Source organism: Mirounga angustirostris, unplaced genomic scaffold, assembly GCF_029215605.1.
Source record: "Mirounga angustirostris isolate CCGP_5_RB_7025 unplaced genomic scaffold, mMirAng1.0.hap1 SCAF_80, whole genome shotgun sequence".
NCBI lineage: Eukaryota > Metazoa > Chordata > Mammalia > Carnivora > Phocidae > Mirounga > Mirounga angustirostris.
The window spans coordinates 137,283-164,488 of record NW_026991788.1 but is presented as its reverse complement, the minus strand read 5'-3'; the positions used below and the strand labels follow the sequence as shown (position 1 = coordinate 164,488).

Below are 27,206 nucleotides of genomic sequence, written 5' to 3'. Positions count from 1 at the left end.
ACTGACAATAACAGGAAGTGTTGTTCTCTTTTGTTTCTTCTAATACGTGTACACTAATGAGTAACTTCAGCACCAGCTTCGTGAAAGGCTACTCAGGTTCGTAAGATTCAGTGCTGCTGAGCTGAAGAGAGCAGGGTTTACATTCTCGGAGGAGACACTTTCTTGGCTCCACGAGAGAGAATTTTCCCAGGTCTATGAAAATATCTGTCCTATTTATGAAAGAACTTTTGCATTCTGTTCAATTTAGCTGTTTTACCTATGATGACCAGAAAGTCCTATCAGAGCTCAGTCAGAGCTCAGCCAAGTAATAGCTAAACTCTTGTGTTTAGAAACTTTTTGATGTTTCCAGTATTTTTGCCGATCTTTGAGAATTTTTCCCCCAAGTTTGAATATTGATTTAGATAAGATTTAGATAGATTTAGATAAGTAAATTTCCAGAATCTTCAGTTGTCTTCATTTTTATCTTAACATGAAAGCAAATTGTAATTAATTCTTCACACACACACCGTATCATTTTGTTTTATATTAGGCCACCAATTGTCCTGTTTGTTGTTGTTGTTTGTTTGCCTTCTTGTAATACACTCTACCTCTTGATCCTCCCCTTCCTAAAAGCTCATGATTAGCTTTGCTGCTTTCTCCACCCCACGTCTAAGTGTTGGCATGCCCAAGGGCTTTGTCCTTGAAACTGTTCTCCATCTGCATCAATTCACCAAGTGACCTCATCTCTCTCTCCTTTTTTAAAATATTTTGTTTATTTATTTGAGAAAGAGAGCATGTGAGAGAGAGAGAGAGAGAGCTCAAACAGGGTGGAGGGGTAGAGGCAGAGGGAGAAGCAGGCTCCCCGCTGAGCAGGGAGCCCGACGTGGGACTCGATCCCAGGACCCTGGGATCATGACCTGAGCTGAAGGCAGACGCTTAACCGACTGAGCCACCCAGACGTCCGACCTCATCTCTTTCAATAGCTTTCTATAACTCAGCGATCCCTGAATGTGAGCTCTGGAGCTCTGCTTTCGGGGTTGAGACTAAATTTTAGTGTTATGCGAACCTTGACATTTAGCATAAAACTCTATTGTATATTTGACTAGTAACTAGCTGCTCCGTGGTGTTTGGTGGGTTGCAGGAAGAGCTCTTCTGTTGAGGTGGATGCCTGCAGCAAAAGCACTACATCATCTGAGGGTGCCGCCCATACCCTGCTTATCCACGGCCCCGTCGAGCTCAAGAGAGGCTGGAGGAGGCAGAAGCGGCACCTCTTCTTATTCAGCGATTTCTTGCTGGTGTCCGATACCAAGTATGTATACTAAGCAACGTGCCCTTGTGATGATCACGAAGTTACATTTCCATTAACCCTTACCATAAGAAGACATGACATTTTTTTTCTTTTGTTTTTGCCCATGTTTGGATCCTTCATTCATTCAACAAGTACTTATGGAGGTCTTGTTTTGTGCCATACCCCCCTCCCCCCCCCCCCCGCCTGCAGAGAATACAATAGAGAATGTGACAAGCAGTGTGTCTCTTGCCTGGAACTTACAAATGACAAAAATAAGAGGGGTAATTATAGATTGTGATTAGTGCTTCTGATAGAAAGTAGACAGGGGGCTGTGTGGAGATGATGGGAACGTATGAGAGAGGGGTAGTCCAGGAGGGTCTCTCCTAGGTGGCAGCACTGAAACTCGATCTATGGGATGAGAAGCAGCCACAGTCCTAGACAAGGTGCCTGAACCTTCTAGGCTGAGGGACCGGCAGGCTACGTGGGTGCAACCTGACCCCTGGGGGGAGGGGCTCAGGAAGGCTGATTTGATGGGAGCCGAAAGCATGGGGCATGCGATCAGATGTGAAACTGCGCTCGGGGTCCAGTCACACACGGTCTTCACAGGCCATGGTGAAAAGTGGAAATATTTTGCCAAAGCATTTTTAACTAGGACTGACTGAATCTGATTTATAGCTCTCGCAAATTTTTCTGACTGTTGGTAGGTAATGGATGGATGGTTGAGCAAGAGTGGGAGCAGGGAGACTGGTGAGGGGAGGCAGTAGTCCTGTTGCCTGCTCTCAAGGGCTCCAGGATAGGAGTGCAGTAAAAAGGAAGGAGGCAGCAGACAGATTGGGAATATATGCTGGAGACAGAACTAACTGCGTGCACTTTCCTCTCAACCCTGAACACAAAGGTAACTGATAGCCAGCCTGGAACCTGATGATTGCTCAATAAATGTCCAAAAGCAGGTGGATGGGAGGTCAGCTGTTTACTTGCTCTGTCTCTGTTTTCATTATTCACAAAACATCATGAAAGACAAAGACTATTCCAACCAACCAAATATCAAGAAGCTTTTTAGTCACCAGAAAAAAAACTACGCCCCCTTTATTTTGCTGCCCTCACCAGCTCCCAGTTATGCCATGCCATTAGTAAGCCATGCAAGTACTAATTTGGCAAAATGCTGTACTCAATCTGAGTGACATTAATGATAATTTATCAGGGGCTTACTACATGACAGGTGTTATGCTAAGAACTTCATGTATGCAATCTTCTCCAACCTTACAACTACCCTGTGAGATGGGATTATTTTTATTTTAGAGAAGACCTCTGAAAATCAGAGGTCTGAAGGTTTTGCCCAGGTCACCATATTAGTGATGAGTAGAGTCTACATTTGAAATTAGGTCCGTTTCTTTCAAAGTACAGGCTTTTATTCTACGTGTGGTGCTGCTGTTTCTATTATTTCTATTTTTCTGAATTTCATACAACATTCCATGAACACCTAGATTCTCTCTCATTATTGAAATCAACCTTTCCTTTATGTTGAGTAAACAACTCCAATCTGCTTGGTATCTGGTAATAGGTCAGAATGCTTAGTGAACTGAGAAATGAAGGTAGTGTAGCTGTCCAAAAATAAATAAATAAATAAATAAAAATCAGAGGCAAAGACAGAAATAGTAAAATATATTTGAGACGAGTGATATTGCCTACAGATGTAGCCTTGGAGGTGGTGATGTCATGAGGAGGACAGAGAGAAAAAGACTGTCCAGGTCCTGGCATGAGGTCCGTATGACGCACTCTGCTCCTCCTGATAGAGGGCCACATCATTATTTTTTAAAAAGCAGACTAGTTACCATTCCCTTTATTTAACCAAGGTGAGTACAGGAGACTAAAATGTGTGGGATGCATGCTGGGGACCACACGAGGAGCATTACAGATTCCTCGTGTAATTTCCCCACAGCCCTCCAAGGCCAGTATTGTTACCATCCACCGACTGCAGAAATGAAAGTGGGGATGGAGGAAGTCTCAGGAATGGACCTGTCATCCACAGGGAAATGGTGGGAGAGACTCCAAGCCAGGCCTGCCTTCATCCCAAGGCCACACTCTTCCTGCCACACCATGCCACACCTACTCTTGCATGCTCAGCCCGAGACACGCTAACAAACAGCAAACTCCTTTCCTGCTCCTTGGGACCTTGCAGACCACTCACATTCGATTTATAAGGGGAACAGGTTGTCCTTCACTTTGTTTTCATCTTTGTAATTATTATAGCACTTAGGGAGAGGAGAAGACCTTTCTTTTCTTACTAGAGCCATTTATTGTCCTGGATACTGCTTACCTCTCAGCGGGTTTTACAGAACCTACGGTGTTCTGCTGAAAAGATTTTATATAAAGGCAGTGTTCTTTCCCCATGAGAGAACTGCATCCTTTTAAGAGCTGAATTTTTTATTTTGATTGGTTCACTATTACAAAAGAAGTGCAACATTTTTCCTCTTCACATATTGCTTTTGAGATAGGTCTTTGTGTCTACGCAAGGGTTTTTATGATGTGACAAAATCTACATCAATGTATTTAATAATGTTCTCTTTAAGAGACTCAGCTCCTGAAAGATTATCTTATATACTTTTTACATCCATTTGGAATATTAGAAAATGTAAGTGATCTCAGGCACTTGAATGTGGCTTCTAAAACCAAGGCCCTTGACAGAGAGAGAACACAGATTTTTGGAAGTCCAAGTTCGGGACACCATCAGGGTCAGGTTCCCGCGAGAGCTGTCTTTCTGCGTGCAGATGGCTGCCCTCTCGCCTATGCCCTGTGGGGTTTCCTCAGCGCCTGCATGTACACACACACACACAGAGCTCTCTCTCCCTCTTCTTACAAGGGCACCAATCCTACTGGATTAAGCCCTTACCCTGATGGCCCCATTTACACTTAGTTACCGCTTAAAAGCTCTCTCTTCAAACATGGTCATATTGGCAGAGAGGGCTTCACGGTAAGACTGTGGGGAGCAGTGGGGGAGGGGACACAATTCTGTCCCTAGCAGTCACGAGCAGCACTTCATGCTGTGGCCGCGTACAAGTTTTTGCCACAGTTTTTAGAAAACGACCATGAGAACATTCCCATAGTAAACATTTGGGTATATTTATGATCACTGTGAATATTGGACAAGTTTACATTTTTTTTTTCTAGAAGGAAACAACTAAAAAGAAATAGCTCCTGCATTAACAACCTTGTTTCATCCCTGTCATCCTTGTTCTTGGAGGATTGTGTTATGCCCTGAATCAATCTGTTCAAATTAATCATCTGAATTTAGGGCCTACGTTTTCCAATTAGCCATAAGAAGGGGTTGGGGTGACCCAGGTTCTGTTTTACCTCAGCTCACCTGCAGGCTTCAGCTGGAAACTCTCATCTTTAGGTTGACGCTATAGAAATTAACACAAATTGGGTAAGTAGTTGACTAATTGCTACCTCTGTATTCTGTCAAAATTAGTGAATTTTAGTTTGTGTGTAATAATAAAAGGAATTTAAATGTTTGTTTCTTCACAAAGAAATTATATTTCTCTAGTCGTACAAGATGTTAATAATAGTGAAAATTGTTTGGGGATTCTTTTCATACGCCTTCAGAAATTTCTCAAGAATTGAGGTCAGATGGAACCTTCCTTATTACTTTTGATATTCATTAGAATACTAAATAAGTTATTTTTCAAAGAAAATTATTACTTTATTTTTAAGAACAGTATCTGCTTGATAAATATTAAGATATTAATACTAGTAGAGGCCCATGAAGAATTTACAAAAAGGAAGGGACTGAACTTAGTTCTTTAGACATCACATCCCTCATATGTAGTTATTAAAGAATATAAAATGAAACAAAAAATGAATTTAAATTAGGTCAAAAGATGAAGATGACTATTAACTCATTATCCGTGAAATTACAAAGAATTACTTACAGAATATAACAGGACCCCCACTCCCAACATCTGTAAAAGGATACCCCTATCTTAGAACAGGGGAAATCCCCCTAGAATCCTGTAAATTTCCACAATGCACTGGGGCTTCCCTTCTGGTATAAAGGTTGAGGTAGCAGAAAGCAAGAGTGATATCCATCATGTTAATACAAATATAATAAAGGACTATTTTTAGAAATAAAAACCACAGTTCTTTCTCCTCCTCTTTCTTCTCCTCAAGTCAGTTTACATTAGATTAATACTTTCTAATTTCTACTGAGATAATCCAGTTGGGTCAGTGATTGAGAGTGAAGAAATGCAGTAAGACCCTAGAAGAATCCACTGAAGTATGAAGCTTTGTTGTAATAAACTTTAAATATTTCCAAGCTAGTAACCAGCTTTGTTAATATAATGTCTTGAGATTTATCCTCTCACTCCCCAGATAATCCAATGAGAAAGCCTGATGGCTCTGGGGACCGAAGTGAGGCTGAGTGAGGGTAGGAAACATGAGAAGGGTAGTTCATGGAACGATAGGTCAGCACCCACAGAGGCCAAGTGGTTACAAACATGGGCTCATGAGTTAGGCTGTCTGGGTTCAAACTCTCTTGCCTTTGGCAATTTAGTTGACCTTTCTGTGAGTTTCCTTATTTGTAAAATGGAGCTAATAAAGACCACCTAGTGTAGTTGTTTGAGGATTACATTTTTTATATTTGTATTTATAAAATATTTAGAACAGTGCTTGGCATATGATAAGTGCTCCAAATGTGATAGGACAGTCGAAACCATGCTCTGGGCTTTGGGATAACTCCTTGGTTTGGAGTAGATAATCTTGGTGCTTTCTTGAACTAAGGAGAGAATTACTGAAATGCCTTTTTCCAGGTCAATGTATTTGGAAGTTCCCACACAGTACCTTGGGTGTCTGTATACACACAGATACCTACATTAGAAAAAAAAAAAAAAATCTTAAAAACCAACAGATATATGTCTATCTTTCCCATTAGCCATATATTTCTACCCTGACAATGCCTTTGGAGTTACTATCTAGAAAAATGATTTTATCTGATAATCAGACATCTGATATCTGATAATGATTTTATCCGATGACTTTATTCATTGTGTCATAAACTTTGAATCTAGATCATCCTTCAAGTGTGCGTCCAGCAAAATTATTTTTATTTCATAAAACCCATTGGAGAGTCTTAGCTTTAATTGTTCCATGAATCACTGGAGTCACAGGGATTTTTGCACATGAGGTGTCTTTGATCTCATTTTAGTTTAGTGTTTCCACATGTGTTTCTGAATAGTAAGGAGTTCCAGAGTGGTGTGTCCAAGTTCCCTAAGCATCCCTCAGAGGGCTTATAACTATTTAAATCCCAAGCCCACCTGAGAGTTAAAGTTGTGAATTAACCAAATCAATCAATATGGTGGTTTTCATGTTAGAGATCAAAGAAGATTAGGCAGAAATTGTCAAAAAGCAATTTCACCACTGACAAAGTTGATCACCTTCTGACTCCTCAGAGAAATGGGAAGTATCCATCACTCACATATAAGACCTCCTGACCGCTGATCTGGGATTGATTGATGGATGGATTGATGATTTTTAAATTGGGCTCAATCTGTAGGCTAACAGTTTTTCAGTTTTAGCCAGAATCTAAGGGAAAATGATATGGATAAAATTTTAAGAAGGGAAATTGAAAATAACCTATGCTTTAAAGGCTAGAAAGTATTTTTTTAAAATTAAGGTTGAAAATAACTTTTAAATCTTTCTGATCCCCCCCCCCCAAAAAAAAAATCTTTCTGATCCAAGTTTATTTTTTGTTCTTGGTTTGTCTCTCTCTCTCTCTTTTTTTTGAAGATTTATTTATGTATTTATTTATTTTAGAGAGCATGAGCGTGAGCGGGGGGAGGGGCAAAGGGAGAGGGGAAGCAGACTCCCCACTGAGAGGGGAGCCTTACATGGGGACTCGATCTCAAGACCCTGAGATCACCACCTGAGCCGAAACCAAGAGTTGGATGCTTAACCGACTGAGCCACTCAGGCGCGCCCCCTGGTTTGTGTCTCTTAAGCAAAAAATTGTATGACTATTTTTATAAATCGTGTATCAGGTAGCTTTGTTCAGCCCCTCAAATACTTTTTGAAGTAAGCAAGTCATAAATGAATAATTAACTATAATAATAACCATAAAACTATATATAATAAGAAACAAATTCTAACAATAATAAATGAATTAATGGTTTTCTTAAAAAGCTCTGGAATATATAGTCTTTACTCAACACTCAACATTCAGAAAAGTGGCCACTTGCTGCCATTTGAGGAAGTGTTTTCAGGGCCTTCCTAGGGCCAGACTTCGCTCAACACACACTTTGTAAAGGTCATGTCACCATTTGCTGTGCTGGGCACAGAGGGTAATAGAGACAAGGGAGGCATGCTGTGCCCTGGAGCAGTGAGAACTGGTCTCTGATGAGCACAGCTGTTCCCATAACATTTATGAAACAAACTAACAGAGGTCTTGTTTGGGTATCTTTCTAGGTATAAGAAAAAACTTAAGATAAAAAAGAAAATACCACTGAACACCATGTGGACTGCCAACTGTATGGACAGAGTGGAGGATGCCAACATCTGTGCTGGGAGGTCCTTTATCCTGGGCTGGCCCACGGTGACCTTTGTGGCCACCTTCGGGTAAGACCGACCGTTTGGTCTTGTATTTACATGGGATAAAAAGAAAAACATTTTAATCTGATTATATGTCAAGCCAGTGACTCCCTTTTTGACTTCCCATAATGACACTCATTTGCCTTGTACTTCCCCCCAAAAGGTATGTACAAATGGGAGCAAGTAGATAACATAGAGTGGGAACTATTGGAGTAATTTCTTTTGGTTTTGATCAGTGGTTTTTCCCATGGGCTCTAGGAGCCACTTGAGGAATTGGGTGTTTTAGGCATATGGAAGGAGAATCAAGAGAGTGAGGTTCTAGAACCCCTCTCCAATATCCTGCCCCCTAATTCCCAGGGGGTATGTGTGTTTCTAAATCACTGGCATATTTTTCTTGAGCAAGTACTATTAAAGAGTCCAATTAAATTTGAAAAATTGCTCTTATACTCCCAAGGTCATTCCTTTAAAAATAGTATGGAATTATACAAATAAATTAATCATGTCATTGAATATGAGGTTGCCTGAATTGCTGTGTACTGATTATCTTAGTTGGTGTCTCTAGAGAGGTGACCACCTAAAACAAAAGTATGATTGCATTGAGTAGAGGTTAGTTGTGCAAGACACATTCTTAGGCTGACACGAGGATGGGGAATGTGACTCTCTACCCCGGACATCCTGAGCAGACACTCCTGAGTTTACAGGGGTGGTGCAACACTTACATCTGCTGTTTGAAACAACCACACCCCAAGTCTCATTCTTGTGTTGCACAATGAGTGTTCATCACATGCACTTAACACCCTTCTTTCTTCTCCTCACCCCACTCCACCAAAATGTCCCACGTCATCACAAAGGGAAGACAACGAAAATGTTTACAAGTTGTTAATTTATTAAGCCCTATAATGCAGCGTTGACTTAAGGAGAAATTTTCAAAGCTTATTGGGAAGAAATATGTATTTATATGCTCTCCGCATGTCTTCTTTTCCACGACGCATTTCTGTAAAGATTCTCAGTTCCTCTTGCTTCCTGTCTTCTCCATGTTGCAAATGGAAGGAAACAGTTTCAATTGGGAATGTATAAAGTCTTTGACAGGGGAGTTTCCAAGAGACTTTTTTTCCCTAACAAGGAGGAAAATGTGGAAGCCAGGCTTATACATGTTATATTAGTTAAAAAGCTGTGTAAACATATAGAAGGCATTTATAACAATTCCTGGCACCTAGTGCTTTTGCTATTTGTGGTTATTACTGTTCTGCAGATCAGCATGGCTAACTAGAAGCTGTGTCCATGCGCATAGGCAGGCTGGGACGCTAAGTGGGCGTTCCATTTTCCAGATGGGACAAATCCTGAAACAGCGATGGAGGGGTTGGGGAGCAGTGTTGCTGGGAGGAGTATAAAATGTGGCAGCCACTGTGGACAGTTTGATGGTTCCTCAGTAAGTCAAACAGAATTACTATACAACCCAGCAATGCCACCCCCAGATAGATACCCAAGAGAAACGTAGGTCCACACAAAAATTGATACACAAACGTTCATAGCAGCATTGTCGACAATAGCCAAAAAACAAACAAACAAACAAAAGTAGAAACAACCCAAGTGTTTATCAACAAATACACAAAATATGGTACAGGAGCTAGAAACAGGAAGGAAGGAAGAGTGACTGCTTCGTGGACACAGGTTTGCTTTTGGGTGAAAAAATGTTCCAGAACTAAACAGTCACGGTAGTTGCACAAAACTGTGAATGTACTAAAGGTCACTAATGGTCAATTTTATTTTGTGTAGTTTACCACGGTAAAAAAAAACGCTAGTAAGTGGTAAGGCCATGTATGCATGAGGCTTAAAACATTCGCAACTTTGGGTATTAAATGCTGTGAAAACTTTAGTTGAGAAAAGACTAACCTTTAGTAGTTTAGCACTAGCTGGATCGATCTTGCTCAGAGGATCACAGTAACGAAGAATGTTTTCTAGAAACTAATTTAACACATTCCAATCTGCTATGTGTATAAAGAAATAAAAATATTACAGGTGTTTCTTCCTAAAAAGCTATTCTTGTTTCTGGGCCAAGATAGTTCCATCCAAATGCCAAATTCCTTAAGTATGATTTAATTTGAATAATAATGTTCTTTATATCTGAATAGCACTTGCAGCTGCAGGAACACTCGGGGTATAATTAACCCTTTTCCAGTTCTGGAAACTGAAGATCAGCGCAGTTAAGCAAAGTGCCCATGATCACATAGCTTGCATCACATAGTTACAATTAAGTGTTCAGATTCAAAACCAACTTTTCTCCCACTTTAGGATCTACTTCCCATTGCTTTAATACGCTCATAAAAGAGTGGGGTCCCTCCAAAGCGCAACTATGAGGACAGTATGATATTAACACATGCATCCACATCCTTAACAACTGGCTGCTGCTATTTTTTTCTGGAATGGTGATCTTATTTTGCTAGTATAAGTATTGTATGTATCTTAATTTTTTCTTCCCATTTTTTTTAAATTGCAGTTCTTCGGAACAAAAGGAAAAATGGCATTCTTTCCTTCAAAGGTATCTTGTCACTATACATATTATACATCTTTAACCCATGAGAAAAGAATAAATCTCTTCAAAGCAGTGCCCCCACACACTATGCTTCCCCTACTTAGTAGAAATTGTTAGACTATCCTCAAATAATTTCTTATTTAGATGTACCCTGGCTGCTACTGCAAATAATCTGCTCTTATTTACATGCACATATTGCTTGTTTTTGATGAAATTCTGGTTATCACTCTCATCTTCCCCTTCTCTCAGACCTAATGATTGGAGCTAACATTATTCTCAAAAGATACATATTAAATTTTCTTAAGTGCAATTTACTCTCCTGAGTGATGCTCAAAGCACCTTCTCATTCCTACCCTTGAAGGTGCTGGGCCCTCCAGTCTAGGCAGGAAAGCTTTGATGACTGGATCCGCTACTCACATCTTACATGACAAGAGCAACCTGTTGTTTTCTGAGTCATGTCTTATTTTCCTGAAATAGTTTTGCATGTTTTCTTCCAACCCATAATTTGATGTTGCTGAGTTTATTTACATGCATTTAAAAATAACAGAGTATGTTGAAAATTTTAGCCACATAGATCAATTTGAAAGTAAGCTAATAGCTAATTCATCCTACTCTATTTGGGGTTATTATTGAATTTGATTAGGTACATCAATCTGGCCAAAGAGAAGGACCAGCCCAAAAGCATTCCTCTCAGAATCTTCACTGAGGACATCAAGAACTGTGCCTGTGTAAGTGTTTTTAAGACCAAAAATTAAATTCCATGTTCCTGATTCAGATAGAATGAAAGAGATGGAGATGGAGATGGAGATGGAGATAGAGAGAGGGAGGGAGGGAGAGATGGGGAGGTAGGAAGGAGAGAGCAAGAGATAAGAAGAGAGAGAGTATTTGGAAAAGTACCATGTGGGAAAATGTATTTTCCTGTCTACACGTGTCTTTGTATACATAAAGAGTGAATCCTAGGTAATATGAAGCGAGAGGAATCCATGCCACAGTACTTAAGCATGGAAAGAATATTGCATGTTAAATATCCATAATATTTCCCTGGCTCTTTCTAATAGCAACAACACTGGCTTGTAATAAGGTGATTTTCACATGCAGGTATTTCCTACTAGAAGTAAACATTTTTTCCCAATGGTTACTACTTATGTACAGAATGGTTTGGATTGTTTCCACAGTTCTCCACCCTCCCCCCATTGACGCTTTATTTGGTATAACTGTAAACTCACAGAAAAGTTGTAGGTATAAAAATAAAACAAAAAACACCCCATGCACCCTTTACCTAGATTCAGCTATTAGTAACATTTTACTCCACTTGCTTTATCATTTATTTTCTTTCTCTGTCCCTATTATGTGTATGTTATACTTATTTTTGAGGGTCATACAAATGCCATGGCCCTTTATCCTTAAACCTAGGTATTTCCCAAGAATAAAGATATCCTCTTATATCACCATCACACAGTTATCACCTTTAGTAAATTTAACATCGGTGTAATACTTTACTCTGCCTTCCATGTTCCCATTTTGTCAGTTGACCTCAATAATGTCTCCTTTCCAGTACAGGATCTACTCAAGGGTCAGGTATTTCACTTAGTAGTTATATCAACTGCAGAGGGGTTTTGAAAGGTCTTTTGATCCAAGGAATATCAGGGTTGAATTGAGCTCAGAGGGATGACACTTTTAAGGGATCAGCATATTTCTATCTCATTTTCTTTTGGCTGTTGGGGGAAAAAAAATCAAACCAGTTGCCCATTCTTGGTATAAAATTTGATTTCTGAAATTGTAGTGCAGTAGCCAAGACATTTGCAATGATGAACAAGATACTTTGGGTATCTTTAAGTGACATTTTTTTTTTTCCTGTTATACTTTACAGTAGCTCTAGGTCACACAAAATAGTATTTGAAGGTGGAAAAAGGGGTAGTTATTCCTGGCCAAAGCAAAAGCCATGCAAATATTTTGATTGGTTTCTAAGCACCAGGTAGATGCATTGCATGAAGGAGATAAGGCCAGAGGGTTCTCTAGCAGCAGAGCACACTCTTGTCTCTGCCTGCTTTGATTTCAGCTGTGGCGGTGGGTTACACTCAGAATTTTCCATGGAAAATTACCTTGAAATCTTTAAAAATCAACTTTATTTATGTATAATTTACACAAAATAAGCATTTCTAATGTTCTTCACTTGTTCCTGAACATCCAAGTTTCCCTCTAACACTGTTTTCATTTCATCCTAGAGAGATGATCCTTAGCATTTCTTGTGCAGACCTGGTGCAAACAGATTTTCTTAATTTCTCTTATCTGAATATGGCTTTATTTCACACTCACTCTTGAAGGATATTTTGAGGGATGTAGAATTTTGTTCGCAAACTTTTTCCTTTCAGCTCTTTAAAGATGTTCCACTGTCTTTTTGTCTTTGTGCTTTCTGATGAGTAGTCTGTGATCAATCAAACATTAATCCCCTGTAGGTGATTTGTCATTTTTCTCTAGCTGCTTTCAAGAGTTTCTCTTTATTTTTGGTTTTTAGCAGTGTGGCTATGAAGTATCAAAGCATGGTTTTCTTTGAATCTGTCCTATTTGGCATATTCTGAACTTCTTGAATTTATAAATTTAATTTCACCAAATTTGGGAAATTTTGATCATGATTACCTCAAATATTTTCTTCCCCATTTTCTCTCTCCTCTCCTCCTGAGAGTCCAGTTATATGTATATTAGACCCTTTCATATTGTTCATAGATCCCTCAGACTCTTAATTTTTTCAATCTTTTTTTCCCCTTTTCTTCTTCAGACAGGATAATTTCTATTATCTATTTTCAAATCACTGACTTCTTTTTGTCATCTCCATTATGCAATGTAGCCTAGTCAGTAAATTTTTTCTTTAAGATATTTTTCAGATAAAAAATTTCTGTTTTTAAATATTTTTAGTTTCTATGCTAAGATGCCTCTTTCGTTTATTGTGAGCATATTTTCATTTGTATCATTGAGCATTATTGTAATAGCTGTTTTTGGCTAACAGTCTGAACATCTAGATCATCTCAGGGTTGGCTTCAGCTCTTGAGAATTGATCACATATTCCTTGTTCTTCATATATTAAGTAACACTTTGACTCATATAAAAAAAAAAGTAACATTTCTTTTTCTTTTAAATTATTTCAAAAAGCAGCTTATTTTTCTGAAGTCATTTGTTTACAGAGAGCTCTATCTACTGGAATTTATCTGTTTTGGAGAACCTACAACATGCAGGAAAATATACATACATCTCTGGAATTACTATTTTGAACATAGTATGTTCCTTATACCATGAAAACCATTATCTTGCAGACCAGATAAATTAAAAAGTGATTATTAGTATTTCAAAAGAGATTTTTTTTTTTTCTTTAAAAAGATTTCATGGGAGGGATGCCTGGGTGGCTCAGTCAGTTATGCATCTGCCTTCGACTCAGGTTATGATCCCAGGGTCCTGGGATGGAGTCTTGCATCAGGCTCCCTGCTCAGAGGGGAGCCTGCTTCTCCCTCTGCCTTCTCTGCCTGTGGCTCCCCCTGCTTGTGCTCTCTCTCTGACAAATAAATAAACAAAAATCTTAAAAAAAAAAAAATTTTGTGGGAAACTTTTTAAGTTGTACTGAAAGGCTTTCAGACATCTTAAAAAAAATAGCAGAGCCATTACTTCTAACTAAATTTCAAGCTAAGACCCAGTCTTGAATCCTCTAGACAATTTAACATAGGAAGCCCCTCCTAGACAATTTAACATAGGATATCCTTGAGTTTGGGTGCTCTGAGTCCTACTGCTAGGTTCTGAACACTTTTTTTTATAATCCTTAAAGCTCAAGTAGTTTGAAATCAATGAACACTTTTGTTTATAAAAGTTCGATTATCAAGCAACTTTTGGGCCATCTGTCATATCAAGCAATTGCATTTCAATTCATAAGAAGAAAAATACAATGAAAGAACAAGTTTCTTTTAACTTTGTTTTTAATATTTTTAAGGACTGTGAGTGTCCACTTCTGTTGCTTGTCTTCTTCATGCACTGTTTCTCAAAGAACACAGGCCTCATTGCCTAATAATGTTATAAAAAGTGTATGCGTGGTTGGTTACATATTGTCCTCTTTTAAAATGTCTTTTGGAATTCGGGTACTTTTATCGATATCATCTCAGATTCCTATCCATCCCTTTCAGATAATTTTCAATAACTGTTTTCCTTGTTGTATGGAGCAGTTTCTCAATATAAGGTGTGATAGAGAGATATTATAAGTAACTACTCACTGTCAGAGTTGCGAATGGAATATAAACTTCTAACATTTTCAGTCTCATTTCCTAGACTCATTGGTTTTATTTGTCTCAACAGATTTCAACAATGGAAATCTTAGTAACCATGATGACACAAAGACAGTACTGACTAAATAGTAGTTTTTTTTTTTTTTAAATGTCTGTCACAGACGGTTCTTATTCTGATTTTGCTGAAACTGAGTATGTAATTGCGAAGAGAGAAAAGTATCTAGCTCCTCCTTTTTAAACTATCTCCCCTCTCTATTTTGGGAATAGCCTTATGGAGCTGAGGGTCAATTCATGTCCCCTCGTGGAATTCTGTTTTTCTCTTTCTTGCTTAAGCTGCTATATTTTGTAAGCCACAAATCCTTGAAGGGAAATATATGTTTCACTGAAATGTTTCCTACTAGCCTCATGTTATGTAAAGAAATGAAAATATTGTAATCAAGGGTGTGTGCTCTACATATGCTTTACTTTGTCATTAACTGAAAACAAGCTTTGCCTTTAGAGTATGGATAATAATTTGACAATAATTATTTGGTCACCTGCTTTAAATTTTTAAAAATTTATAGCAATTTTTCTCATTTCTTTTTTACAGTCTGTAACTGTAACAGTAACAAATTCAGACACAGTGAATGACATTATCAACATGTCACTACCAATGCTAGGAATAACTGTAAGTTCCCTTGCAAACTATTTTTAATTTAAAAACCATCTTTGACTTTTGAGATTTGTGTGTGTGTGTCTGTGTGTTGTGTACCTCCCGTTATAAGACAGCTGATTATTATACATATCATAGTCATATTTTGTCCCCCAGATTTAGAAATTGAAGGCAGCAAAGCCATATTATTAGCCTATACATGGGTGCTCTTCTTGTCTTCCCATTTTAAATTTTCTGCGAATTCAAAATCATAGCATAAAATTGGGCTATAATTTTAGAGTGCTAATAACAACATGCAGTTTATTGTATATATTTTATACACAGACAATAAAATATTTCTAAGTTTCTAAATATTTCCTCCTCTATTGGACTCTTCTGTCTGTGTCTTCATTCCTGATTCCTCCCCATCCCTGTTTACTCTGGTCATCACCCAAGGACTCAATCCCAGTTAGATGAATCCTAAATTATATGTTTTGTTGTACATTTTGACATAAAGACCACATGGCTAGAAGCTACCTCCTCTTGATGCAGTTCCTTGGGATGAGGCGGCTCACACCCCTTATGAACTGGTAAAGAGGACAAGTTCTGAATAAGACCATGATCTGGGGGCAGTTGCATACATATCACTTTCATCTTGTTTTGGTTTTAACGGCCTGTTCCTTTATGTTTTGATGGTGCTGGTGTGAGTTGCTGGATTTTTTTTTTTTTTTTTTTGATGAAAGACATGGACATATTTGAGGATGAGGTTTTCTAAGGGAAAAGAGAGGGAGAGTGATAGTCAGGTGGACAGAACTGAAGGGAGCACTTGTAAAGCACAGCTTCTTATATAAAATCCTCTATAAATGCAAAAATGTCTTGCTATTATGACATGACATAATTACAAGATTCTTACTTAAATTCTGTCTGACCCAATGGTATAATAAAGCCCCTTAAAAATTCAGGGCAACTGGAATTTAGCATAAGAAATCAATGATTTCTGTACAAACAAAATTTAATAATATATCTGAAATAAAATTGAATTTATATGTACTGAGTAAAGCACATATCTACATTGATTTCTAACCTGTATGATATATATACCCTAAATAGGAATTAAGTCTTAGACAGAGAGTGAGTGGTTTTAGGGATGAAGTTGAGGAGATTGATTAATGATGAAGCTCATTTTATTTCATGTTTGTGATTTTCCTTTGCATAAAGTGATCAATCTCACCACACAAAGAATTTCTGTTTTAATGAAGAATTGGGGTTATTTGGCTTTATGTATGCCTGATTTAAGGGATTCCAGCATAGCATTTCCAAACCCTACCCTACCTTACTAGCTCTCACGAGTTATTTGCAATACAATTTTGAGCAGATTTAGCTATGTGTGTGTGTCTGTGTGTCTGCGTGTGTCTGTGTGTGTGTCTGTGTCCATACCTATGACCTTTCTTCATAAGGGCAAGACCATGATTTTTAATCAGGAGTCCAGGTCAAGCATGGTACCTATCACCAACAACTCCATGTCAAACATTTTTTGCTTTAGTCTCCTGGAAGACTCTCTAAAATAGTTCAGCGGTCTTTATAATTTAGATGTGTTTGTTTCAAGTAGGACTTCCAGGTTTACTGGGCGGTAATTCTGCTGGGAGTAATTGTTTTCTGCATCTGATATGTTGTCTAGGTTAGAGTCCTTGTTCTTTCTCTCCCTGAAGTGGGGCTTGCCTGCACCAAAGCCAGTGGCTGACTTCAGTCCACTATCTCCTCAAGGCCTCTTGGGCGTTTGTCTCCTTTTGCCCAGGGCTGCGGAACTATTGATGCCTTTCAAGTTACTTTGCTCAGGAATAGTCATAGCAGGGTATATGGCTCTCTGGACAATATGCATGTCAGGGCAGGGACATTTGGCGGCAAAAGCCAGCATTATCCAAGGAATCTAGAGACAGCGGAAGGCAGGACTCTGAGATTAGAAGTTTCCTCCTAAGCGAAGGGGCACAACTGTGATTTCTTAGGCCATGGGCCACCCACACCGTGAGGGGCTGATTGTACTGTGGTTTCCTGGCCTTTATCAAAAATGACAAGAACCTGGGACGGTCCACTGGAGGCTATGAGGGAACAAGTTAACAAGTACTGTAGCTACCTCCATGGACCAAATGGCATTTATACTGGCCCCAATTCTTTCTTTCTGGAAACAGAGAAATGCAAAGGAAATGTGTTCTTCAAGTACTGTGAAAGATTTGTTATGATGCATAGTTCTTTTTGTTTCCAAGGGCTCTGAGAAAGACTACCAGCTGTGGGTGAGTGCTGGCAAGGAAGCGTCCCCACACCCACTCACTGGTAAGTGTCAGGGAAAATCTAAGATGGGATTGATTAGGTTCAAAATTGTAACTCTACATCTCAAAGTAATGGTTGTTCTGTCTTCAGCTTAAATACCCTTAAAAGTGAAAATCACATGCAATATTCACTCTCACGTTTATTAAAGAATTACCAGGTGCTTACTTGTTCCCAGGCACTGAGGACATCTCTTCATTCATCAGCTTAAGGTCTAGTTAGGGAGAGAAATGTAAATTTTTCGTTTCTACTTCATTTTACCTGACAAACGGAGCTGTCTTAAAAATTTTTTTGTTTATTGTTTACTTACTTATTTACTCACTTAGGTATGAAAGCATAGAATTGGAATTTTTTTTCCCCATACATTTATTTTTCATATTCCAGTCTTGAATTCCAGTTCCTAACGACTAAATAGCCTCTATTTTGTGAGAATCCGCTAAAATCCAATCATGTCTCTGAATCCAGGTATAGGTATGTATTTAACACCTGCTCTGTGCCCAGAAGTTTTCTCAGCATCATAAAGAGAATGAGATAATCACATTTAAACTCCTCAAGTCTTCACTGACTAAACTACCTGCACTTTGTTGTTTCTCAGGCTTTTTCCATCACTGTTCTTAAGGTTATTGATAAACAGATTACACCTCTCCTAAAATAGTTATTAGCACAAGTTCTCTAAAAAAAAATCTTTGGATTAGCAAAATTGTTCAGTGCTTACCAAAAATAGAAGGATTAAAAAACAAGAGAAAAAAGAGAGGATCTGTAGCAGACCTTGAAGTATAGTAATGTATGGTAATGGTGACAATGATTTCTGCTAGAAATCTTAGAGCATTCCTTCTTACATGCGTTTTTCAAAATCTTTTTAATAATCCTGTGAGGCGGGATGCCTGGGTGGCTCAGTTAAGTGTCTGCCTTTGGCTCAGGTCATGATCCCAGGGTCCTGGGCTCCTTGCTCAGTGGGGAGCTGCTTCTCCCTTGGCCTGCCGCTCCCCCTGCTTGTGCTCTCTCTCTCTCTCTGACAAATAAATAAATAAAATCTTAAAAAGAAAATAATCCCGTGAGGCTATTACTCTTTTTCAAGTTATCTAAAGAATATTTTCAAGTGATCTAGAAATCTAAATAACCAATTTCTTTCTACGAAATGTATATTCCCAGTCTTAGAATACAGAGAGTCACCAAGGGCATAGCTGAGGAAAAAAATCCCCCCCACCATTTCATGTTTCATATTAATATTGACATCTCTGTAAAAGTCGGCCAACCACAAAAAGGAAAAAAGTCAAATACTTAAATATATTTATTTTAATTAAGTGCATTAATTTAGGTAAAACAATAGAGATGATAACTTTTTAGACTTTGAGCAGCTTCACACACCAAGGCAGCTCTAAGGAATCCGGAGAGCCTGTCATTCATGATGATCCATTGGCAGCATTCAAAATGCATTTTTTACCAATGCTCTCAATTCTCAATTGCGGATTATCTCCTGGTTATCTTTGTGATTTGGTTGTATTGCTGTCGTAGAAGCTTCTTTTTCCTTAAAAGAGGGAAGTCACTGTGATTCTTGTGAACACATCACTGACACTGCATCTATGACAGATGAGAAGGAACAGCAAAAGCTCCCCAAGTTACATTCAATAATAAATCAGAAATGACAGAAAGAGAACTTCCATTCTGTTCTTAAAAAATGAGATCCATATCCTATAGCACAGGGTCTTTGAGAATTCTATAGAGAGGAAACAATTTAAAGCATACAAGAACAAAACAAATCACTTGGCAGGCAACTCTCACTGACTCTGGGTGCAGTTTTCCACTCTGTAAACATCGTTTTGCACTTTGCTTCTGGGTTCCCAACACTGTTCAGCCTTCCCTCTGATCATCACCTGGCAGGACTCCCCTTGGAGGAAGGGCAGCAGTGGGAGGGAAGTATAAAGCATAAAGGCAACCCATCCCACTGCCCTTGAGTAGCTCTGCCTCTAGAAATTGACAAAAGGAAATGAAAAAAAAATCTGCTCAACTGACATTATGTGAGAGAGAATAGCAATTCTTAATATATATGTTCAATTATTTAAAAAATATTACCCACCAATGCATATTAATATATTTACTCTGATCCTTATAAGTTTGTGTGAGGGCAAGCATTTCAAAGGATGAATGTAAGGCTCAGAGGGGTCAAGTAATTTGCCTAAGATGTGCAGATCTCGTTAGTGTCAAGGCAGAAACTAGAAGGCCTTAAATATTCTCAGATGGAAACACAGCAAAAGTCAGCATTGTGCAATGCACTGATGAATCTTTGTATTCCAAGTAAAGTAACATGCTTTACATTTTTTTTCTCTTTTTAAAATCTTTTCCTTGGGCACCTGCTTTCTGCAGGGTGTCTCCAACAAGAGCGAATATGATGCTCACTCAGGAGGCACAGAGTGAGTGCCAGAAGCCCCAGGAGAATAGCAGCATATACCAGTGTGATGCATACACTCATGGGAAGGGGGATTTGATCAGAGCCATCACCATCAGCCTGAATCTATATTTTTTCCATATAGGACATAAACATCCCTATGGAATTAAAATGAGCCATCTTCCATCTACCACACTGCTGCCGCAGACACCAGAGGACTCCATCTCTCCTTCCACCCTCCAGGAGTCCCTCCTTCTGGAGCAGGGGTTCGCAGAGATGCAAGGCCGGTTCATCCTGAAGCCCAGGCACCCGGCGCAGAATGAGCAAGGGAGAGGTGAGCCCCTTCCCTTTCTTCAGGTGTCTTCTCTTGGCTCATGTCTCCACTCTTGCCCACAAATTGAGGACACAGAGCTCACTCTCTCTGTGGGGGGTGGGGAGGAACAGTAGAGGCAAGAACCCCAAAACTGCACAGAATCGAGCTTAGAGAAACCCAAAGGTCTTAGGACCCAACTCACTTCGAGGAAGGTTGTGTGCTTGTTTTAATTCTCCTAGGTAGACTGTTAGCTCCTTTCTCTGTATCCCCAGAACACTTTCTACATATAATTATGTGAGTACACATCTGTGTGTCTTCTTAGAGCACAAGCTGTTTGTGGCCTGGAAACAGGTCTTCCCTATTCCAGGGTTTTATCTAGTATCTCAGGCCATCACAGGATGGAATCAAATGACTGCATGGCTTAGACGCACCTGGAATGGAAGAACTCCAGTGGAGTAAAGAGTTATGGAACTGAATTGGATTTATTCTGGGCTTAGGCTGAAGTGGCCTTGGGCTTACAGTTAGAATTCAAGTCTCAATTCTGCCCCCACTTTCCATGTCTGCTTCAGACACAGGTCAAGGCTGGAGCGAGACTGAATGTTTATGGTCAGGGCTTTTTCATCTTCCTTCTTGCTATTTTTTTCCCTACCATTCCAGTATTCTCCCATTGATATTTTTTTCTCTGATGAAAATGTGTTATTCATCTGAGAAGTATTGGGCCAAAATAGAAAGTATTTTATTGTTATGATTGTTATTCTATAAGCACAAAGTTTCAAAAATTTTATTTTTTAATATTCATACCCTAATTCAAGCATTAGGAAACATTAACCCAAATCTTGCCAGGACTGTTTAAGAAAGAATAGGTTTCCATAAAGTTAGCTTGTTTAATCATTCCTATATTTTTCATGGCTATAGCATATATTTTTATTAGTAATAGAGGCAACATGACCTCTAACAGCAAATAATGTACATTATGAAACATCCAGCTAAGCCTGAAAATACCTTGGAGAAAGTATAGGACTCAATGTGTACTTATTTTCTGTATACTCATAGAGTAGCTAGATATATAGCTTTGTACCAAGGGATACAACATTCTTCTTAAGAGCATTCTTCTTATTAAAGCTGAAGAATGGAATATATTTGGGTAGTTTTAGAAATAATAAAACTAGGGGAAGAGTAGGGAACCCAGGTTGCATACAACAACTCAACTTACATATTAACACGTATCTTCAGCAAATGCATACATTTTGATGTACAGGAATCTCCTCCTGGATTTAAGAATGTGTTTGCTTTCTTTCTTCTCTCCTTTTAAAATGGTAGCAGTATCAATTTCAGGGCAGGAAGAAAGAGCCTTAGTTAAGTAAAGTGGTAGCCATCCTTCATGATTGCCTACCTTCTAGAGGTTGCAAAATCAAATAGAGAATGGGAGTGATGTCTGCTTTGGAGGGGGAAGAGACTGATGTCTAGACTGCCTGAGGCCTTCTGAGCAAGGAAATTACTTTTATCAAGGCTGCCACGAGCCATGCCTTGTGCTGAGTAGTACATTACATTTAGTTCAACGAGTTGTAGGCAGCAGCATTTATGTTAAAGTTAAGCAAACCAAAGCTTAAGAATTTTTGAGTAATCTAACTAGGTGGCAGAACCAGGATGCTTCTGGTTCTTAGATCCTGGTCTCTCTGGTCAAGTGCCATGAGTGTTGCCACCCACGTGAGTGGATACGGTGATGCACTCACTACATCCCAGAAAAGCCCAGTGGACAGGTGTTTATGGGTGTTTGGTGAAATGTTGCTCAATTGTTTATCCTTCTACAGCTTGGCTCCTCTGTGGACTTTTAAAGAATTCAGTTATTTAAGCAGATTTTATAAGCAAATGTTAAGGTATCTTATAAGGAAAACATTCATAGCTGAGCAGTAGAAACTTTCAACTCAGCTTTTCACTGCAGATCACCTTTTCTTTGTAAAGCTCTTCTTCTGCATTCCTTTGATAGGGAATGTTGGGTAATTCAAAATCATCTCTGGAAATTGGGGATAAATCAGGCATTCATAATCTCTCATTGTTTTTCTTTTTGTATGTTTTCTTTCAAGCCTTGTACTGGTATGGTGTATATACATGTATGTTTGAGTATGTGTGAGGAATTGGGTGCAATTCATTGTGGATAAGACTCTTTTCCGTAAATATCAAACATAATTTACAAAAAAAAAAGTCATCTCTGGGTAGCTTGGTGGGGTATCACAAGAAAACACAGTCACCTGGAATCTTACCACATAGCCAGCATGTAATGAATATTTCCCAAGAACCCTGACTGCAGGGAGTCATCCTTGGGGATGGCCCAGAGCAGAGAAACCAGAGGCCACCTGAGAAGTGGGGTCAGGCGGATCATGTCATGAAAGGCAGATCCTTTTGATCATAGAAAGATGAGCACTCAGGGACACCTGGGTGGCTCAGTCGTTAAGCGTCTGCCTTCAGCTCAGGTCATGATCCCAGGGTCCTGGGATCTAGCCCTGCATCGGGCTCCCTGCTCAGTGGGAGTCTGCTTCTCCCTCTCCCAATCCCCCCCTGCTTGTGTTCCCTCTCTCGTTGTCTCTCTCTGCCAAATAAATAAATAAAATTAAAAAAAAAAAAAAAGTTGAGCACTCAGAAAGCCAAAGAGGAAACTTAAGACTGGAAGGAGACTCACTGTGAAAGCAGATGATTAACAAACTCAGCTTGATTTGAATACCAGATCTTTTGAGCTTTTAAAATCAGATCTGACACTGGATGAATCCACTAATCATACTTACCAATAGGAAACAAACAACAAGTTAAGTGCCTCATGATAAAGCACAACGGGCAGTAGATGGGATTGAAAGCAATGACACTAAGTCTGATCAAGTCTCTAGGTTTAACCATCAGTTTGCAGGATCTGGGGAACAACTGTTAACACCATAAGAATGCTATTGGCCAATTTCAAAACATGGAAAATTCTACACAAAAAATGCCTCAGTTTCCCTCTTCTAGCCATTGCAGTGAATGTACCATAGAATGGGAATGGTGAAAATAAGGTTAAGCGGGATGGCTGGGTGGCTCAGTTGTTAAGCGTCTCCCTTGGGCTCAGGTCATGATCCCTGTGTCTTGGGATTGAGCCCTGCGTTAGGCTCCATGCTGGGTGGGAAGCCTACTTTTCCCTCTCCCGCTCCCCCTGCTTGTGTTCCATCTCTCACTGGCTCTCTATCAAAAAATAAATAAAATCTTTAGAAAAAAAAAGAAAAGAAGGTTAAGCGAATAAAACAACAACTACTACTACTAATCTCACTTCTTCCTTAGATTACAGGCAGAAGACGGTTAAAAGCGGTTTTTTCAGAGACTGGGCCTGTTGTCTGGGCTCCAGCACTAGCCAGGACAGCCAGTGCACAACCCCACCTTCTTCAAAGCCAGGACAGCTCTTTGGAGTTTCCCTCATGGATGTGTGTAATAAAGACAACTTGCCCTTCCCAATCCTGGTAGGTCATCTCCTTTTGGTCTTCTATAGCCCTTCTGAGGAGGGGACACTCTGAGAGGCCACGTGTCCTCAACCAAATCTATTCCCAAATGGAGAAGTGATTAGACAGCCCCTGGCTTTGGCTGAGAAGCTCTGTTACTGTTATTTCAAAGAATAGACTCTGATTTAGGTCCTGCAGAGTCATGAGGCAAATACAACAGGAAAAGACATTCTCCATTCCACTTGGGTCTTGTTTCCACAAGGACATGCGGAGGCTTGTTCAGATCAGTCAAAATGGACTCTTTGTATGTGAGTCTCTGAGAGTCCACCTCATCTTCACACTCTCCCCTCATTGCCTTCCTGAACTCACAGGAGTCTCAAGTCTCCTTCAGCAGAGTCTACTCAGTCTAACAACTGTAAACATCTGACACGAGCATAGCCTCATCCTCTGGCAAATAGGAAACTATTAATCCTAACAGAATATGTCAAATGAAAGCCACAGAGTTTTGCCTGTGTTATCTCAAACTGCTCTAGTGAATTGTCAGTGTGGACATTCACTGAGTATTCGGTGTCTCTGCAAGCACTGTACGGGATGGAGGGAACGTTCTGCTAGCTATGAAGAAATGTATCCTATTAGCTACTTTGTTACCTGCTAGCTACTACCCCAGGTCCTTGCATCACAGCAAATTTAGAGGGTAGCTAGGATTATCATCCTCCACACTTCTTAAACGAATCGGAAAAGCCTCAGTACAGGATGTATGTGCCCCAGCTCACACAATAGATAAGTAGCATAATAGACTTCAGATCCATTTTATTCCCTGAGTCCAGCCCTTATTAAGATTCTACACAGCAGGGAGAGGACATGAAGATACAGCAAAAGACAATGAAAGACTCATGAGAAGGGAGGGTAATCAGAGAAAGAGAAGAGAGTTTCTGAGCCTGACTTTAAAAGAGGGAAAGAAATAGAACAAGTAGGAATGGAGTATACACTCACTTAAAGAGAAATAAACAAATGGGAAATGTGTATTTCCTAAATAGACTTCCATACTTGGGGGAGAGCATCTATGTAAGGCAATAATGAGAAAAGAATGGTAAAGTAGGAAACAGACGGTGATTGTGCAAAGGCCTTGAAGCAGAGAAGTTTGATTTAAGAGTAGAAACTCAATGGAAAGGAAAATCTGCTTAAAAGAAGTGTTTAAAATGTTTCAGTGTATGACTGTAAAATGGATATATGGGTAGAAAGTATATAGAGAGACACTGAAAAAAAAAACAATCTAAATTGACTTTAGTCCTTTCAGCTCAAAAACAGTGTACCATTGCATTCCCCTCCTCTTTCAAAACGGAGGCAAGCTTGAGCTCTGCGTTTGGGGTATGAGATGCGATATAATTTTCTTTTCTTCCTACAGGATATGCTTTCCTTTATTAATCAAAAAGGGTCACTCACAGAATGCATCTTCAGCAAATCACCCAATATAAAATCAACCAGGGTCCTAAAGGAGAAACTAAAATCTGGGGTCAAAGTGGACCTGTACAGCGAATCTGTTCATGTTGTCGCATCCGTCTTAAAGGTAGGGAAGGTTCTAGCATTATCCACACACGAGTAACTGAAGCTATGATTGGTGTCTTTCATCATGACTGCTCAAGAACCATAATGGGCATAATAGATTAAGAACCTGACAAGCTGAAAAACGCTTGACAAAATCAAAATTTAAGGAAGCTACTTTAGGAGTTAAAAGCCCCATATGTTAGAAATTCTTTCTGTTTTCACCACACACCGCCTACCCTGCCTTCACTCCTGAAGTCGCCATGCAAAATACTAAAACTGAAATGACTACTAGTCATGATAATAAATTTCAAAATACGCACTGACACATACACACTGTTTACCCATGCAAACATTCTCACCACCCTCCTAGTGAAGGCAAAGTTTCCAAAAGAAATAGAACAGGGAAAGAATTTAATCCATCCACCTTGGCACTTATGAACAGCTCTGAACAACCCTATGTTAACGTAGTAATGACTACAGTCTTAGAATCTCAGTCACATTTGGTCTTCCCTTGTCCCCCGTTAATGTTCGAAGATGTGATCAATAGCAAAGTCCAGAAATGACTTAGGTAACCACTCCTACACTGCGGTCATAGTGATACCCAGTAGTAATATACATATAGGCATCAGGAGACAGGAGAAGAATGCTGATACATTACGTAGCAAGATGAGTGTTGCCCTCTGTAAGGTGAGCACATGGAATCGATTTTCTAGCAAGAGTTAAGAGGTTCCGGGTGCCTGGGTGGCTCAGTTGGTTAAGCGACTGCCTTCGGCTCAGGTCACGATCCCGGAGTCCTGGGATCGAGTCCCACATCGGGCTCCCAGCTCAGCAGGGAGCCTGATTCTCCCTCTGACCCTATCCCCTCTCATGCTGTTTCTCTCTCTCTCTCTTTTAAATAAATAAATAAATAAAATCTTAAAAAAAAAATCATTAAAAAAAAAAAAAGAGTTAGGAGGTTCCTTCCTGATTCGGTGTTATAAGCACCGACTAGGAAGAGGGTATGCACATGTGGGCATAGTGCTTAGACATTTCTAAAGTTTTCTCTTCCTGAAGTTGATGGATCTTGGTGGAGAAACAGACTCTGCAACTTTGGCCTTGATAATATCATGTCAAAAAACTGGGAATGGACCTAATCTAGAAATGAATCTATCCTCAGGACCTCAGTGAGTCTACTATTAGACTCTCGACTTTTAGACAGTTAAGAAAAGGAAGAATGAAGGAATTATGAGAGTAGTTTTCTTCCAAGGAGCACACATAAACTGAGTGAGAAGACCTAGTTCTTTCCTAATATGTGTGCAAGAGCCCACCTGTTTCTGTTTCGATTGTTTCAGGCCTTTTCTTGCTAGAGTTAAGAGCTAGCACTGTGTTTAAAACAAGCAACATGGGTAAGCCTATTTCTGTCCAAGAAGCTAATAGGATTTAGGATGGTCTATAGCCAGACCCTGTCAGTTTGTGGTACTTTGCAAAAAAAGCACACAAAGAAAATAAGTTCCAGATGACAGAAGGGAGCTTTATCTTCATTTCTACCACAGCCTAAGCTCTGCTTTAATGCCTCTAAGATTTAGGGGGAGAATATCCAAGCACCTGATGCTGCGTGTGCAAGTCAATGGAGAGTCAGAGCCAAGCTCCGTGTGGGTCCCAGTTTGGGTATCTGTGAAGGAAGTGGGGGCTGAACTGAATTTTTTAACTACATATTTTCTCTGTAATATTTCCAATACATATTTTCTGTAATATATATACATATTTATTTTTATCTCCACAAGGATTTCCTAAGAAATATCCCAGGATGTATATTTTTGTCTGATCTCTATGACAAATGGCTCGGTGTTATTGATCAAGGGAACGAAGAGGAGAAGATGACTGCAGCGCGGAGGTAATGATGCAATAATTACTCTACTCTGGTCACATCTC

General features: G+C 39.4%; 1 protein-coding gene across 1 annotated transcript; it reads left to right on the top strand.

Moving 5' to 3' along the window:
• The first annotated feature begins 56 nt into the window (after nucleotides 1–56).
• Nucleotides 57–27,172, top strand: LOC135363245 (rho GTPase-activating protein 20-like). The gene is made up of 11 exons (XM_064583878.1): nucleotides 57–100; nucleotides 1,121–1,288; nucleotides 7,723–7,872; nucleotides 10,343–10,384; nucleotides 11,022–11,106; nucleotides 15,230–15,307; nucleotides 17,533–17,599; nucleotides 20,125–20,313; nucleotides 23,596–23,771; nucleotides 25,156–25,317; nucleotides 27,059–27,172. Exons 1-11 carry the CDS (start codon nucleotides 57–59, stop codon nucleotides 27,170–27,172), a joined length of 1,275 nt encoding a protein of 424 aa, XP_064439948.1.
• Nucleotides 27,173–27,206: the final 34 nt, after the last annotated feature.

What these genes read in the sequence shown, in the direction of transcription:
- LOC135363245 (XM_064583878.1), top strand. Translation starts at nt 57, where the DNA reads ATGAGTAACTTCAGCACCAGCTTCGTGAAAGGCTACTCAGGTTC. An exon ending in TTGCTGGTGTCCGATACCAA is followed by an intron (nt 1,289 to 7,722) that starts GTATGTATACTA and finishes GTATCTTTCTAG; the next exon opens with GTATAAGAAAAAACTTAAGA. An exon ending in TGGCATTCTTTCCTTCAAAG is followed by an intron (nt 10,385 to 11,021) that starts GTATCTTGTCAC and finishes GAATTTGATTAG; the next exon opens with GTACATCAATCTGGCCAAAG.